Source organism: Chelmon rostratus, chromosome 15 (assembly GCF_017976325.1).
Source record: "Chelmon rostratus isolate fCheRos1 chromosome 15, fCheRos1.pri, whole genome shotgun sequence".
NCBI lineage: Eukaryota > Metazoa > Chordata > Actinopteri > Chaetodontiformes > Chaetodontidae > Chelmon > Chelmon rostratus.
In genome coordinates, this window is record NC_055672.1 from 25,775,340 (window position 1) to 25,792,233 (window position 16,894).

Consider the following 16,894-nt stretch of genomic DNA (forward strand, 5'->3'; position numbering starts at 1 on the left):
GTGCTAACGCTAACAGAGCTAACTGTGCTAACAGAGCTAATAGAGCTAACGGCGTTAACAAGGGGGCGGGTGGATGGGGTTTTCATTATGCATTTGTCTGTGTGTGTGTGTTTATGTATCTGTCATTGTGTGTGACTGCGTATGTGTGTGTCTTCGTCTGTTTGTGTGTGTGTGTCTGCTTGAACTACACAAGCAGCCCAACCAGCTCCTACATGGAGATGTGTCTGGTATATGTGTGTCTGAATGTGTGTGTGTGTGTGTTTGTTTGTGTGCGTGTGTAACTTCTGCCCCACCTGCTGATAATTACCTCTCTACCTCTCCCACTTTTTACCTGTTCCTGTTCAGTTTTGACGTGCTTGTTTTTAATCACTTTTTAGCTGTTGGTTAGCCCTGCTTGTGTGTGCGTTTGTGTGACTACTGTCTCAACCTTTTTGGCAAAGCGCTTGGTGAAGCTGAGTTTAACTGTTTGTTGGACGGAGATTGTTTTCAAACAATGCCCTTGTTTTGACTGAGCTCGTTAAGATAATCATTCTCAGGCTTGTTGTCCTGCAGATGTGTGTGCGTGGGTTATTGACCGGTGTGTGTGTGTAAATGACAGTTACACCTGTTAACTGAAAAGCGGCTTTTTTCTTTTTTTTTTTTAAACCGTAGCTGCTATCAAAAAAACGATTACACTGTGAGATGCGGACAAGTCTGGGCCAGATGTACGTGTGTTTTATGTCCAGATATTCTTTAGAAAAATGACAAAATGGTCGACTTAAAAAGACTCTGCGACTCAGAGAACAGGAGTTTGTATTGTATGCAGTGAGATTTGGGTTCGGCGAACCTCCTGAACTAAATCCTCTGGTGAGAGAACCGTACCTCGTATCAGAGTGTACTATAGATCATCGGACTCCCGAGAACTTCCTGAGTCCGACCATCTCCTCGTTTTATTCCTGACACAACAACTTTCGTTTTATGGCGATCTAAAGACAGGAGGCATTTCTGCTTTGCTCACAAAACAGCTCTGAATTTTAACATGGGACTTAATGGGAGAACAGGAGGGCGCTGGCTGCACAAAACGTCTCACTATTTAAATTCAGTAAGTCTCTCGGCTTTTTCGAGGACATCACACGAAAGAGGACAAGTTTGTCTACAAAAGATCCCAAAATTATGCGTGTAGAGTGTAATTTGTGGCCGTAGCGACGAAAAAAGAGAAGATTTTCAGATCGTTTTTAGACTCTGTGCCACTCTAGCACGCACTCTAGCACGAACATTCCGCGCAATACACACCCATTATAATCTCAAAATTTCCCGCCAAACGATCACTGTCATTGAACAGTGACTGATCAAAAACTATAGGACCAATCAAAATGTGGATGAACACACCAATAGACCAGACTTGGGTCTACATTTTAAAGTTGAAATGAAGTCTCTCGGTGAATGTATGCCTGAGCTACAGATGTTTGAAAAACTCCAATTTCAATCTTGTTTTTTTCGCCCGTCCCATTCATTTCTTATGGGAAATTTATCGCAGTTTTTCGCGTCTTACGACGCGAAAAACTGCGATAAATTTGAGAAAAGTAATAGCACACCGATCCCGAACAATACGCACGTTTTGATATATAATTTGCGAGGGTTTTCTCAAAGCTGCGGGGCGAGTTAAGGGACGAAAACTTGGAGGAAGATGAAAATAATAATAAGAAGAAGAAGAAGAAACGCGCGGGATAGTAATAAGTGACTCGGGGCTACGCCCCGAGTCACTGGCTCCTGCAGCTATTTCATAGCTGTAGGAGCCAGTGACTCGGGACGTTGCCCCGTGTCCCTAATAAGAAGAAGAAGAAACGCGCGGGATAGTAATAAGTGACTCGGGGCTATGCCCCGAGTCACTGGCTCCTGCAGCAGAGCTGCAGGAGCCAGTGCCTCGGAGCGTGCCCCGTGTCCCTAATAAGAAGAAACGCGCGGGATAGTAATAAGTGACTCGGGGCTACGCCCCGAGTCACTGGCTCCTGCAGCTATGAAATAGCTGTAGGAGCCAGTGACTCGGGACGTTGCCCCGTGTCCCTAATAATAATAAGAAGAAGAAGAAGAAGAAGAAGAAACGCGCGGGATAGTAATAAGTGACTCGGGGCTGCAGCTATTTCATAGCTGTAGGAGCCAGTGACTCGGGACGTTGCCCCGTGTCCCTAATAAGAAGAAGAAGAAGAAGAAACGCGCGGGATAGTAATAAGTGACTCGGGGCACGCTCCGAGGCAGGAAAAAACATGAAGGGAGTGAAAGACTTACAGCTCATTTAGATGAAATTCATCAAAAAAGTCTCCCTTTGTTGTAAGCTTGTCTGTCTGCCTATATGTATTCCAGAGGATGTTCTTCTTTACAGCCTACCTGTACCTCCCTCCAGCAGCGTTTTGATAGAGCACTGTGCTGCAGCGCCCCCTGCTGCTCCCTGAGGAGGAGGCACTAACAGCAGGGTCTGCAGCACCAGCACGTCCTCTAGCTGGCGAACACACACCACCCACTGCTCCAACTCTAAGGACACTGCCTCCCATTCTGACTGTAGCTGTCACATAGAAAAACAGAAAATAGGCTGAGTCAGTGTGAAGTTATATTGCTTTAGAACTGATTAACTTTACAGTAAGACAATGTCATATTTATGTGGGACATTTCTGTAACTACAAGTGGTTTCCTTGAACTTCTTCAGTTGGGTAAGAGGGTGGGGCAGAACCAGCAAAAAACACATACAATAACATCTGTTGCTTCACAATCAATCCCTAGCACACTCGTGTGCGTGCATGAGACTTTTATACCTTGCTGTCAGCCCGGCTAGTGATGCTAGCCTTGGCAGCATGGTGAGCTACGAAGGCAGCCAGCAGAGCAGCGGCAGCATTGTGGGACTGGATGCATGTGCATCGAACTTGCTGCCACCAGGGGGATACAGACTGGGGGTCCCATGACTCTTCAACTGCACCTAAAGAGGAGGAGGAAGAAGTGGTAACGATCCTCTCACCTTTCTTTTTCTTTGACTTTTATTGGTTGACAGACAGACTGACAGACACTTATGCGAAGAAGTCAGCCTATGCTGGCCACGCACACGTACCTTTCATGTTGCTGAGGGCGATGAGTAGTGTGTGTAAGTTTCCAACAGTTTCCTCTGGTTTCTGAAGCATCTCCTTCTCTCTTTGCAACCACACACTTAGCAATAGAGACTGACAGACAGGAGGAACAGGAGGCATAAAAATACAATATTAAAGAAAAATATCAATTTACATTGGTAGCCATTTCATTTCCTTTTCCCCTCTAGACATTTTCATGTATTAACCAGACTTTTACCTCCATTAGCACAACTCATCTTAATTTCTTACCAGTAGCTGCTGTGGGCTGATACCAGCCTCCTGCAGTGTGTCACAGACTTTATGGAGTGGGCTTTTTCCACACAGACAGGCCCAGAACATAAAGTTCCCTGTAAAGGACACACAAAAGCAAAGTACTAATTTTGGATTTGTGTGGTATGCTCCCTCTATGTCTGATGTCATTTGGATTTCTCTATATTAATGGTTAAATTGGGTTTCTTTTCTGCTCCATAAGGACTTTTACACATGCCCATTTGTTCTTTACATATCATTAATGCCAATGTGCCACACTGAGATGAACAAAATGCTACACATAACCTCTCACTGTGTCATCATACCTATGGGGGTAACTGGGTAAAGATTAATATATATATATATATATATATATATAACATATAATGTGCATACATATGTTGACATACCTAACTTATTCCATTCAGGTTCAGACACGCGGATCACCCTCAACTGCCCGTCCTCGGTGTACTCCATTTGGGAGAGGAAGGCTTGGGCAGGCAGGGGTGAGTTGGGCGAGTCCTGGGCAAAGGAAACACTGGGTCTCGAAGTGAGCTGGGCGTAGCGTTGCAAGGTGGGCCGAACTCGGGACAATTCATCCTCTATGCCTTTGAGGGAGTCCTGCTGTATGGGAGAATATGAGAGAGTTTATCGTAGAGTTCTGAGGTTTAAGGTGACCACCAAGGATCAGCACTGCCTAACTGGTAGCTTTACCACGAATCTTAAGTTGCCCTGTGTTATATTATGCAGTTAGAAAACGTTAATGGGAGGACAGGTTTTCTGTATGCGTACGTGTCCGTGTGTGCATGTGTGTGTTCTCACATTTTCAGAGCAGGCCTCTGGGTCAGCAGCAGAGTGCAGGTGCTGGATGTCAGTGTAGAGCTGAAGCAGCTTCAGCTGTGAAGAGCAGAGCTGGACTAACGCTGTATCCACTTCCTCAGGGTCTGTAATGCAGAAGCACAAAGAGAGAAAAAAAACCTTGGTACATATAGGCAGAGCTGTATGTTATCATTTTTTGAACATAGCACTGCTGCTACAGAGGTTGAAAGTTTTGTAGCACAGGCCACAAAAACGTGCCACACGTATAAATGTCTGGCACCATCTTTAAAATCAACCACAAGTAGTGCAGTTCATCACTTAAACAGGCAATGTGACTGGAAAAGGACATTTTGTTCTGTTACTAATGATTTACACAAACCAACAGCAGTAAAGACTAGAATCCGAAAGAAGCTTCATTCTTTAACAGAATGGAACAGATTTAAACTATCTGCCACAAATATTAAGGGAGTTAAGATATAACTAGATATATGAAAACATAAATAATTACATGATGAAATGCTTCAATAAATTAATACATATGTTATCACATAATTAAATGCTTATACAAACAAACAACGATGCTTAACATATTATAAAATAAAGTGCTTAAATGAATACTTCTATATATCTATAGTGTAACTTTCTGTTACTGACAGCTGATGAGCAACATCACCTATCATAAAGAGTGAGCCAGGTTAGCTTATTTATTAGTTCTGTCAAAACATGCTAACTTTAAAATTACTTTGAAATTTAAAATATTGAATACATTCCAAAATCAATGTTATTAACATATTAATGTCCGTCAGTGTTAAAGCTGGAGTGAATATAATGGTTATTACAACAAGCAGACAACCTACAACTTCATGAATAATTTCTGTGTTAATCAGGGTTGATATCATTCCCATCCATGCAGTGAAGGATGGATGGATGGATGGATGGATGGATGGATGGATGGATGGATGGATAGATAGATAGATAGATAGATAGATAGATAGATAGATAGATAGATAGATAGATAGAATAAATTAATACATAAACATACAAATGTGTAGCTACATAAATATCTACAAATTAATAAACAATAACAATACATTTAACATTTATGTATTTAATGTCTCATTTTGGGGGATTTATTTATCTATGGTGACAATTAAGCGTCAAATTTCATCATGATGAAGGAATCCTTTTTCCACTCAGTCAAAACTCACAAATCAAAACTTTTTCCCTACCAGTTCATCCTTATTTTCAATTGGCAGTGTTTCATTTGTTTCTTTTCACAATAAGATTTTATTTTTTCTTTCTTTCTTTCTTTCTTGGGTCATTTTTTTCTTCTTCAGTTATGAGGACATCAGGATGTATTGTAGATGTCGACTGTCTTATAATGTATCAGCTATTGCAGAATCGCTGAATCCTGATACCATCATTATTGTGGCAATGTATTGTGATATTATGGTATTATCACTATTATGGAGTTACTCCCATCCCTTCCCACTCCTAATGATAAGTACATGTACATTAGATTTTACTTCACATTTCAAACATTTCCCCAAGCAAATATTTCAGAAAACGAGTTCATGACACTTTAGTTTTAATGTAGTTCATCACAGAACAGAACAACATCTTTTCTTCTTGATAATAAATTGATACTTTACCTTGTTGCTTCAGAGTATCATACAAGGCTCGTGTGATGCTAGTAAGACATGAGACAGGAACATTCTTATTTGCCAGCAGAGACTCCAAAGCCTGAAAGGGGATGTGAAGAGTGCAGGTACAAATGTGACTGTTAGCACTGAAGACAATATGCCTTTCATGATCTATGTGTGAGGCCAGTACTGAATCTTTGGTTATACCTGCTTCTTAATGGCAGGGTGTTTGATATCCAGCAGCACATTTCTGGCTTCACACTCCAAAATATCTGAAATGAAAATTAGATTAAACACACACAGAAAAACATAGATTGACCCGTCTCTCATCTCATACCATTGTATGTACATCTCCATCCGGCTCTCACTCCTGTATCTCTTACCCGGCTCCACTTCTCTGCTCCTTAGTACAGTAGTCAGTCTCTTTAGGAGGTGCATATCTTTGGCTCGCTCGCTTTTCTTGTCACTGAAATGAGGACAACACAGAAAGATGCACTGCTGGTGGCCCGCATTACAAGGCTGCCTTTAACAACTTGTAGACTGGGGACAAGGAATCACTGCAGTGGAAACCTTTGGCTGTAAAAATAAATGACCAGTCCAGTTGCCATTAAATTCCCCTCCCTAAACAGTCTCTAGAATGATGCTACTAAAGCTGTTAAGCTGATTTAAATGTGAAAAATACTATACAAATGCAGGGACCAACTTCGGTGGTAAGCAATAGTACCCTCACCCCACATCTGCAAGCAACTGCACAAAGTGCACTAATTGACTTATTGTTCTTTGTACAGTTTAGACAAGTGAGATATGACATGTTAATTAGTGATCTAAAGATGCCAGCTGGTCTGCGGTGTCTTTGAGCTTCTGTGTCTGTGTACCTACCTGAGGGCCAGGTGGAAGGGGATGTTCACTGTCCTCAATGCTCCTGTGATGGGATCAAGCAGACACACCTGCTGGGTGTGGAGTTGCCAACCCTGACTGGTCACACTATTCACCCCCATCAGACGATAACCAGCATACAGCAACCTGGAAGTGCGCACACACACACACGCGCGTGCGCGCACACACACACACACACACACACACACACACATCATGTTACTTATATTTAATTGTTTGCAGCCCCAGTGTGTCTGTCCTGTGTCAGTGTACAGTGTATGTTAACTATGAAGATGCACAGGTGTTGCTTTGTTTGTGAAGAAACAGCTGTATGAAACCTTGGACAATTTCATTTTGAGAGTACATGGTTTATACCTGCAGTGTTTGCCCACAGTGAAGGCTCCGACTCGAGGCCCCTGCTGCATCCCCCACACCTCCAGGATTCCCCTGCGGGGGGCGTAGATGACCAGGAACAGAGCGTGGCGTCTGGGGAGGGAGGCGGAGGGGGAGAACTCCCGGTCACCTCGTTCCTCTGGAATCTGCAGCCAACCCAACTGAGCATCTCGGTAACCTGCAGTTAAATTAATGTTTGTTTTATTTTACATTAAAGGCTCACAATGAACAACTTTCGAGCTGAATGCATGACTTGGCATCACAACTGAATTTAAAGACTGAACTGAGTTTGACAAACAACGCATTGTTGTTTATACACTCAATTCTAAAAAGAGAAAAGAGAAAGACAATATACAGGTAAGATATGAATGCTCTACGTTCTTAGCATGGCCATGCTGAACCTATTCAGTTCTTTACAAAACCTCTATATTACTCAGTTCTTAGCCCTTGGTTTTTTCTCTCTACTTTCTCCTCACCTTTCCACATTCGAATGGAAATTCCTCTGGCCAAGTCCAGCAGCGTTACTCGACCAAAATCATCCGTCACTCCAGCCAGCGTGTTGCAGGGGGACAGACAGATGGACTCACCGTGGCGGCGAGAGTCTGGGAGACCAAATCTGGACATGAAAGGCCAGATTTAAGACGAAGGACGACGAAAGGACATCAGCAAGCTTCTGTTGCCAATATTGGGCACAATAGAGGATTGCTGCATTTGTGTTGAGATGTCATGATTGGTACCTGATCCCCAAGGACGTCGCAGGTTCCACCTTGGGCTTCTGTTTCTGAACAACCTCTTCTTCATTCTTATTCTTGTTCCAACCTAACCATCCACTGAGAGGAAAACAGCAAGACAGCAATGGTGAAAAATAGACAGAGACAGTGAACAAGAGACAAATAATAATGGTGAATCCATGTAAAGAGAGGATTAAGGGAGACTAGAGTGTAAGAAAACGTAATAAAGAGAGGAGGCAATTGACAACATGCACTTGGATACACAAGAAAGAGAGTGAAAGGAGACAAACTACCCTCCTGTACTGATTAAGCCTGGCAAATTCTTTGCATTCCTTGTGCTGTTGGAGCAGCATCAACAGTCTGCCATAAACAGGCTCACTGGACAATCCTATTTATCTTACAAACAATGCAGCGCACACTTTGAGATGTGCTTGTTAGTGTCATCACTATTTTTTACTGTTTGTCTTAATTCCTGTATGTTTTTGGAAAGTGCTATTAAATTGGAATCATTTTTGGTAAAATTACTGTTAATTAATTCAGATTATCTTGCTTTTACACAAAAGGAAGCTTGGTTTTACTCGCACACACACAAGCAATGCACACACACACACACCTGGCAGCACTGAAGAGGGCGGAGGTGAGTTTACTGGCCACAGCCAGAGCCACGTGAGAGAGGAGAGGCTGGGAGCTTCCCTAAAGACAGACAGAGAAGCACAAAAACAGTTGAATTTACCGTCCAAAATGCTTTTATTGGCACACTGTTGTCTTACATTATGCATTGCGTGTCATTTTCACCACTTGTGTGGGTAGATAATACTAAGTACTTAACAAAAATGCAGTAATTCTTATTGGAAATAAACAGCCTCACTCACCTCTACAGCATAGTAAAAGCCTGTGTATGGCCCACCTCCCACAGTGACATACTGGCTCATGGCAGGGGGGCTTCCCTTGACGGAAGCATTAAATCCCCCCAGGATAGATGCATTTTTCATCTGGTCAAACACACACAGCGTCATAATGCCTAACAGCAGGCGAGATGAAGAGAGAACAGGGATGAATCAGATGTAGGAAAAGACATTGATAGGAATTAGAGCAGTAAATACAGCGCTGTACTGTGAAACTATGAATGTCTTCCTAGCATTAGAGGTACCCGATCACATTTTTTTGCCACCAATATCGATTGTATTGTATTGTCTATGAGCTATGTCAGCCGATACCTATTGTTGGTACAGCAATATCATGGGTCAGAGTGACTGCTTTGTGGTGTATTGGCATCTCCACCAGGTGGTAATGTAACCTAGGCTATAAATGCTGTGTGACTGTACAATATGAAGTAAAGAACCACAAAAAGTCTATCTTGTTGGTTTCTTATTCTAGTCAACAAAATGATTTTAGTTAGAATCATTTTTCATAAACTGCAAACCTTTCCACTCCCCCTGTGAGTTGTTTCATTCATTTTGTTTGGTGTTAACACTCCACAGCAGACCAACATGCAGGAGGTGCAGCGCATGCTTGCCGACCAGATAATGTATGTGGAACCTGTACTCCATAGTTATTGTCCTCAGAAATACATCTTATTAAATACCTGACCAGGGAGAATAATTTGGATCACTATTACTCGACAATCAATCACACCTATCACACGTCACTGCACTGGGTCACTCTGACCACGTCATGGGCCACCTGATTTCTGCATATGGGAAATTAAAGCTGTATAAACCTGTAGAGACGTTGTCCATTAGTCATTCAGCCTGTAGTTTTTGGCTTGCGCATCAAAGTACATGGCTATTTCCTATCACACAGCATTGTTTGAGCTTAAGGTGAAGAAAGTGGATTAAAAAAAGTTGCTTACCCACACTGCTGTGGTCCACAATGGTTTCCATGTCCTGCAGACCCCACTTCTTATAGGCCAGGGGAGGAGGCTGGATCACATCACTACCTGCTGCTGCCGCTGGATGCAAAGTACAGTTGATGTGCCATTTGATCACCAAATCTCTGACAGGGGATTTCATCAACTATTGCCTTTAGCTAGTATGTAAAACTGGGTGCTGAGCTTTAATAGTAACAAGATCACTTTAGGCCACAAAACACTTTCACGGGTAGGAGGACACACACCCACACACACGCACAAAGCACTACTAGACGCTTAGAATAACCCTGCTGAAGCTTGGCTATTAACCGTCTAGACACTGTATGAGGGTGTGTGTGCGGCAGTGGTACAGTGGTAGTTGTGTGTATGTTGTGGGTACCTGTGGGTTGTCAATGAGGCTGCAAATTGAAACCAACTGAACATCCCTCACCTCACCCCTCCCTTTCTAAGCATGTTGGAGAAACCTATGGCCAAAAAACGCAAAAGGCACTCTCTGCAGTCAGTGTTTTCTCTAACTTGGCAGTGCAACATGGCAGATAGATATAAATAGCTCGTTCTAACGTAAGTAAAACACGACTCTTGTTTTCAGTCGATTTTACAATTGTGATTATAAAACATATTCATGATTATCAAATTCCATTTCTGCCATATTCTGCCAAAAGTCTCCCCTGAATCTTACACACTAGTCCTTAAAAAGTTATCTTCCTCGCTGTCCTCCTTGATGTCTCCCTTATTGTCCTCCTCTTTAGCTTCCCGCATGGTAGATGATAAAAAGAACACCTCCCAGTCCCCTGTTGAGCCACGTGGTATGACGACCATACATGAAGTCATACACAGAGGAAGCTGCTAAGTGTCCAAAGCGCATTCATTCTTTCACACTGGAGTCAAGATGGCCTCGTATTTCTGAAGAATGGTGCACATCAACTGTGTTGCAAAAACTGTGGAGGTCTTGCATTTCCTGAGGCCAGGTTTAAAGTTAAAAAACTCAAAAATTATGTCAATTAATGTCAATTAAACCCCTGAGTGAATCTGTCTTGTCCCTGTCAGCATCACCTTTATAAACTGTGTCCTGTGGCTCTCACCATCAAGCAGAAGTGTGAACTGTCCAGTGGTTACCATAAGGTTTTCTTTGCATTCACAAATGGTCACCTGTTCCCTCTGAAACCTCTTGGATTCGGTCTTCAAAATGTTGCCATTCATGTTGGCCAGAAAACACTGAAAACACTTTGTGCAGATACTGCAGGCCGAGGTTATCAATTGTAGCCGGTTGCATTTGTACGCCTCACAAGAGTCTTGATATTTTCAACAGTGTCTCATGCCCCCATGCAGGTCATCTGATATTGTGAAATTTAAATGAAACTGCAGTAGCTTGACAACAGAACCTTGAAATGAGCTGAATTGACGCAGTTCGATGATGTGTGCAGTGCGCTAGTTTTGGTAAAATTCAATTGTACTGATGTTGACGTCTGTGCACATGGCGATCATCCAGTCTTCTAAGCCTGCATCATGAAGAGCTTCACATCCATTATGGCCTGTACAGTTTGGTCAGCACCCAATTCAGTCAATCCAAGGAAGTCTGAGGTATACTAAACACTGTCACGCATGCACGGTGCCCTAAGTTGTGTTTTGAAACAACTAATGCTACACATTTCTCATATTTGTCACACGTGTGTACCTATATACCAGTTATGTGTACCCCTGAATATAAACGTTGTGTAAATACTCGCAAGTTTGGTGCACACATACACACGCAATTACACACATGCACACACAAGCAACAGTACCTCTTGCAACCTGGTTCCTACAGGCACGCAGAGACTGAAAGAGGCTGAAGCCATCGATGGTGACCAGAGCAGCAGGGTAGAGGATACTTAGCTCTTCATGCTGTGATGGGATCAAATACATAATTACACATTTTTGGGATGTGGCCAAAAGCTCAGGAAAAGCTAGTAAGTGAACCTTAACTTCAGAATATTGGATGACAGAATTGTTTAAGAATTGATCTCCACATTCACTAACACATTTCATGTTCAGCGTTTTGGGAAATTCACTTTTTAGTCAAGAGTCACACTGAAAGATATCACTCTCATATCTGGATGGTAAATATGTAGCTCATACCAGCAGGAAGTTGGCTGAGCTTAGCTTATAATAAAGACTGCAACCAGAGGGGTAACAGCTGTCCTGGCTCTGTCAAAAAACAAAATTGACTGACCAGCACCTTTAAAGCTCACTTATTGACATGTTATATCCCATTTATTTAGTCAGCACAAAACAAAGTGCAAAAATGAAACTTTTCACAGGGATTTATCTGCCAGACTATTTCTGGATGCAGCCAGCAGTTTCCTTATTTATGGTGCAGACATGAAAGTAATATTGATTTTCTCACACTTTGCAAGAAATTTTCCAAAATGTCAAATGTCTTCCTTTAAATCTGAGCATAATTTCTCATACACAGTTCTGATAGGACTATTCAAAGTGTGTATTACCTGCTCAGTTATCCCAGGATGACGAGGGATCTCGTATGTCCGACACTTGAGCCTCAACACAGGGTCCTCATGCAGCAACTGGGCTAGGAGCAGAACCCCAGTCTGACAAGAAACAATCAGTTTTACATTTACTACTGTCATTCCTGACTATGTCTAGACCACACTGATTGGCTTCATGTTATTTTTTCTGCCGATTATCTGACAAAATAAATTGTTGCACTGTAGTACACAAAAAGGAGAGATAGCATTGTAATTTAGACTGATGAGGTACCTCTGTGTAGAAGCGGACATAGCCAGAACTGAAACCCACTACTACACATGTCCAGTCAGGCCGCCCTGTGGAGCTCCTACACACACACACACACACACACACACACACACACACACACACACACACACACACACACACACACACACAATGTAAAAACAGCTATTATGACATTATGACATATGTACATGCACAGAAGCATTTTGCACTTTCACAGACAGTTTCATACAAAAGTAATTCTTACCTTTTCTGACTTGCCAGTGGTATACAGATAGAGCTGCTCACACACTCTCTGTAGTGAGAAAACACACACAAAGTAGGATGTAGTGTCTGTGTGACTGAGCTCACTTTACAGCTCCCTCCTCTTGCAAGAGACCTGAACCTGTCAATTATCTCATGGTTCATTTTGTTCACCCACTACATTGATGACAATATACTGTATTTATCACAATTATATTATGACTTCTCATCACTCTGAGGTTCACTTTCAAGTTTGTTGGCTTTTGTCTTCCAGTGTCAATATCATAGTGTCATGATTAATCACTTCTCCTTAGATGCATTTTCAGTCCTTCTCATGTGTAGTTCGACTCTTACCCTTCATCAGTGCTGAGGGTTCCGGTCCAAGACACTGCCAGGGTCATCTCCTCCCTGCCGCGGTCATCTGAACGCCACTTCGCTGTAACGATCAAAAAACATGAACAGTAATATAGACCTCCTCTGTGAACTTAGATATAAGTGCGTGTCTGTTTAAATATCTGACCTGAGAGAAAGACAGCCTTCTGTTCTCGAGCCACGACCAGCAGGTCAGCGCAAGGTGACAGGGACACTACACAGTCCTGCAGCCAGGGTGCACTCTGCCCTGTGGTCTCCTCCACCTGGAGGGTAACGAGGAAAGTCAGTGGGTTTTGCAATGCCAGGGAAATGACAATATGAGAACAGATGATGAAATACAAAAGGGCAGACCACTGTGGCAGAAGTGGCTTCCTCTTTGCTGTCACCACTATCCCATGCTGATTCCCACTCAGAGTTATCCCAAGACAGCTCATTTTCTGTAAGGGAAAAGGGAAACAGAAATTTTTCAATTCAGTTTTATTTATATAGCAACAAATCACAACAAGTTGTCTCAGGACACTTATTGAGCAGGTACAGACCAAACTCTTTATCGACAAATAACATTTATATGATTAGCATTTATATAATAATTGGGCCAACTGTGGCTCAGGAGGTAGAGCGGTCGGCAGCCTACATGTCGAAGTGTCCTTGGGCAAGATACTGAACTCCAAATTGCTCCCGATGCTGTGCATTAATAATTGGACTGAGCAGGTGGCCTAGCTACCATGTGTGAATGGGTGAATGCAGGCTTGTGTTGTAAAAGCACTTTGAGTGGCCGTCAGACTAGAAAGTGCTATATAAATACAGTCTATTTACCATTACAATACATTTGTGACACTATATTTCCTATGCATTATATGGGTGGCTGAAATGTTATTTTATATAGGTGCAGGATTTATACATGTTTTCTATCTCATTTGTTGAATTCTTATATGTTTTACTGAAAAGCACAGTGGGTGGCAGACAAAGTGACAGAAAAAGTAGCGAAAGGGTGAGATAGCACTGCCGTGGACATTTACAATGCATTATGGCCTGGTGCAGTGTGTGTACTAGTCAATGACACTTTGCCACAAGACTGATGAAGAATGATGACACACTCTGGATGTCTGACCACCTCAGCATGAAATGAAGAACACAAATGAAGGCAACTGAGCACAAAACATGCAAGTGCCCCTTCTGTGTTTGTGTGTGAATATAGCTGTCCTCTTCTGTTGAGCACCCTGCAGTGATGTGTTCAGGTGGGATGAGTCATTGCACAAACGGCAGGCACATTTCTCATGGCCGCCTTTCAGCGCCCTGCTGGTCCTGCGGACTGGACAAATGAAGCTCACTCTGTCATTCGCTTTGCAAAGCCTTGTCATCAAATGAGTTGTCTTTGTTAAAACAGTCAGGCCATTAGAACCAGTTGATCTTAATGGAGTTCATGCAAGATGTTTTTTTTCAGTTATCTCACATATGCATGGCGCTATTTTGTTCCACACTTAAAAAGAGCACATTAAACAACAGAAAACTGCTATGCATGAAGAGGGTGGCTGATCGATGTCGCACAAGATCATTTGATTCTCCCAACTGTAGCCTGTAGCTAAAAAGAATGTCGTTAATGTTAGTTCACGACAAACCGAACTTTTCCCCGAGTCTTGCGACCATTATCTGCCTTGCTATAATGTTATTTAGCTATAATAGTCCTGTGTAGTCTATATAGTATAATGTATAGCCCTTAGCTTAGCTAGCAATTACTTAAACTTGATGCGGTGACTGGCTAGTTCCAAAGGTAGCTACAGGGCTGCTGTCCCTGTAGTTACCAGTTATATGCTGTAGCATGCTACAGGCATGCATCTGTCTTGTCTCTGCTTGATAGCTAACCTGTTTGATTCTTCTCCTCCCCCGGCTCGGTTTTCTGGCTGTTGAACAAGTAGTCCCTGACCGTTTTTAGCTCTTGGAGCCGACAAAACTCCACCAAGCTGCAGGACATCTCTGTCGTGTCCTGTCAGGACCGAAGTATACAGGGAATCAGCCCGTTCGCCTGCTTGCTAACAGCCCCGTTTTGGAGGATCAACGTAGCTTAGCAGTTTTAGTCCGTTTGCAAGTATCGCTATCGTGTTACCTTTATGACAGCTTGTTCACAGAAACACTATTTCTTACTTATCTTCAATCGTCCCACAAAAAAATATTACCACGACTTTAGTATTGTTATTTTTCCCAATATTTGCAGTTCCCACCCTAGTCCTGATGTGTTGGTCACAAGCCACAGGCATAATAACACTGATGTGCTTCCGGGTTAGCGGTGAGTCGAAACTTTCGAAATAAAAGCACTTCAAATTACTTTGTTTACGAATGAGAACTCAAATAATACGACAGGACAACATATATTTTATAGTACCTATACAAAGTCTACATTTTAAACTTACAATATGATTTATTGGTGAGCCATTTGAAAATTTGTATTAGTATAGTTTTTTCACCAGAGGGCGACAGAAGAACATTTTTCTGTCTTCTTGCTGGAGCTTCAGCCTCTTAGTCCTCACAGGTCTTGCATGTGTCCCCCCAAAGCTCAACTGCAGTTTTCTGAACTTGTACCAGAACGTTGAGGTGTATTTTTCCATTGTATGTCAAGTAAAACTCAAAGCTGAAAAAAAGAAGAAGATCAAACTTAGTTTTAATTCTTTGTGGTTATATCTTAATTATACATTTTTATTGCTACTGTATACAGCAACTGTATTTAGGGTATATATATTGCAGGAGTACAATATGATAATGGGGGTTTATGAAGTAGGATGAGTTTTTTTTTCTAAACAGGTGTGGGATTGATTTCATGCACTCATTACACAATCACACCGTGTAGCCAAGAACTGCTTATAAAGGTTACAAAACATACATACAAGTACTGTTTTGTGAAAAGTTTCATATATTTCTATCTGTCAATTTGTGGCATTTCCCCTGAGTTTGTTCATTGTTATGTTGTAAGTCTTGCGGTTGTTTGTATTTTGGTCTTTTGAAGCAACTGTGAGAAACTGGTTCCTCATCCTCTTCTTTAATGTGCTCAGTATAAAAAAGACAGCTCTGACAAAAAAAGGCCTGTGGTTCTAAATGCTAAGGACGTCATTTCCAGGCTTTTATACACCACTGTACAACTTAACAAAAAGAACTGCAAGCTACTTTGCCAAGAGAAGGTGTTTTAGGGAAGATTTCATTAAATGATGTGCACAATTGCATCTTGTGATCCTTCTTACTGACTAACTGGTTACATTAAACAAGTCACAGCCGATTTAACACTGTCTTGTTGCCCGACATTGGCGGTTTATTACATCCTTTACTCTAAACTTCAGTGTAAATGTTTCCAAGGCCAAAACTCCATCCTTTCACAGTAGTTTGTGACCCCTGGATTCCCTCAACCCCACATAGAGTTTCATACTGGTGGAGTCTTGAGGGGTCAGAGGTCAAGGACACTACTTGTAGTCAACATGACCAGTTGTTGGTGGCATCGTTCAGTGCTGCTTTCTTTCTCATCCTTTCCAACGTTCTTTAAAAAGCAATGGGCATTTTGCCAGTGTACTTCCCACATCTTCACTCACAATCCCTCCAGACATCCAAAACGCACACTCACAAACGAACAGTACAATGTATGCACACATAAATACGCAAACACAAACTCACCTCTGGTGGGTTGCCCAAAGGTTTCTGGTCAGGAAGGCCGGACACAAAAACTCAGGAAACAATTGGGTGTCAGAAAGGTCCTTGGGCCCGTCTCGGTCACATTTGTTGAGCTGTTGTTGCGTCAGCTGTTTTACAGTCCACAGAAACAACTCTCCATCTGGTTCCTCCTCTTCCTTTGTTGACAGTGCTGGCAAAGTGCTG

At 42.3% G+C, this 16,894-nt stretch overlaps 1 protein-coding gene across 4 annotated transcripts in view; it reads right to left on the reverse strand.

The window, feature by feature from the left end:
* rab3gap2 (RAB3 GTPase activating protein subunit 2 (non-catalytic)) overlaps nucleotides 1-15,275 on the reverse strand; it is a 35,359-nt gene extending 20,084 nt beyond the window's left edge. For 2 of the 4 annotated variants that reach the window (XM_041953871.1, XM_041953869.1), the window contains exons 1-24: nucleotides 14,903-15,275; nucleotides 13,391-13,476; nucleotides 13,188-13,302; nucleotides 13,022-13,103; nucleotides 12,672-12,719; nucleotides 12,431-12,506; nucleotides 12,160-12,261; nucleotides 11,458-11,557; nucleotides 9,656-9,754; nucleotides 8,676-8,824; nucleotides 8,417-8,496; nucleotides 7,810-7,902; nucleotides 7,549-7,688; nucleotides 7,055-7,250; nucleotides 6,683-6,826; nucleotides 6,187-6,269; nucleotides 6,011-6,075; nucleotides 5,813-5,903; nucleotides 4,164-4,285; nucleotides 3,752-3,962; nucleotides 3,342-3,439; nucleotides 3,077-3,185; nucleotides 2,787-2,947; nucleotides 2,365-2,539 (exon numbers count right to left, since the gene is read on the reverse strand). In XM_041953871.1, the coding sequence (XP_041809805.1) occupies nucleotides 2,365-2,539; nucleotides 2,787-2,947; nucleotides 3,077-3,185; nucleotides 3,342-3,439; nucleotides 3,752-3,962; nucleotides 4,164-4,285; nucleotides 5,813-5,903; nucleotides 6,011-6,075; nucleotides 6,187-6,269; nucleotides 6,683-6,826; nucleotides 7,055-7,250; nucleotides 7,549-7,688; nucleotides 7,810-7,902; nucleotides 8,417-8,496; nucleotides 8,676-8,824; nucleotides 9,656-9,754; nucleotides 11,458-11,557; nucleotides 12,160-12,261; nucleotides 12,431-12,506; nucleotides 12,672-12,719; nucleotides 13,022-13,103; nucleotides 13,188-13,302; nucleotides 13,391-13,476; nucleotides 14,903-15,011 (2,734 nt within the window). In that variant the 5' untranslated portion in view covers nucleotides 15,012-15,275. Of the gene's footprint in view, nucleotides 1-2,364; nucleotides 2,540-2,786; nucleotides 2,948-3,076; nucleotides 3,186-3,341; nucleotides 3,440-3,751; nucleotides 3,966-4,163; nucleotides 4,286-5,812; nucleotides 5,904-6,010; nucleotides 6,076-6,186; nucleotides 6,270-6,682; nucleotides 6,827-7,054; nucleotides 7,251-7,548; nucleotides 7,689-7,809; nucleotides 7,903-8,416; nucleotides 8,497-8,675; nucleotides 8,825-9,655; nucleotides 9,755-11,457; nucleotides 11,558-12,159; nucleotides 12,262-12,430; nucleotides 12,507-12,671; nucleotides 12,720-13,021; nucleotides 13,104-13,187; nucleotides 13,303-13,390; nucleotides 13,477-14,902 lie in introns of all 4 variants that reach the window. The other 2 variants (XM_041953868.1, XM_041953870.1) reach the window with 2 other exon arrangements.
* Nucleotides 15,276-16,894: the final 1,619 nt, after the last annotated feature.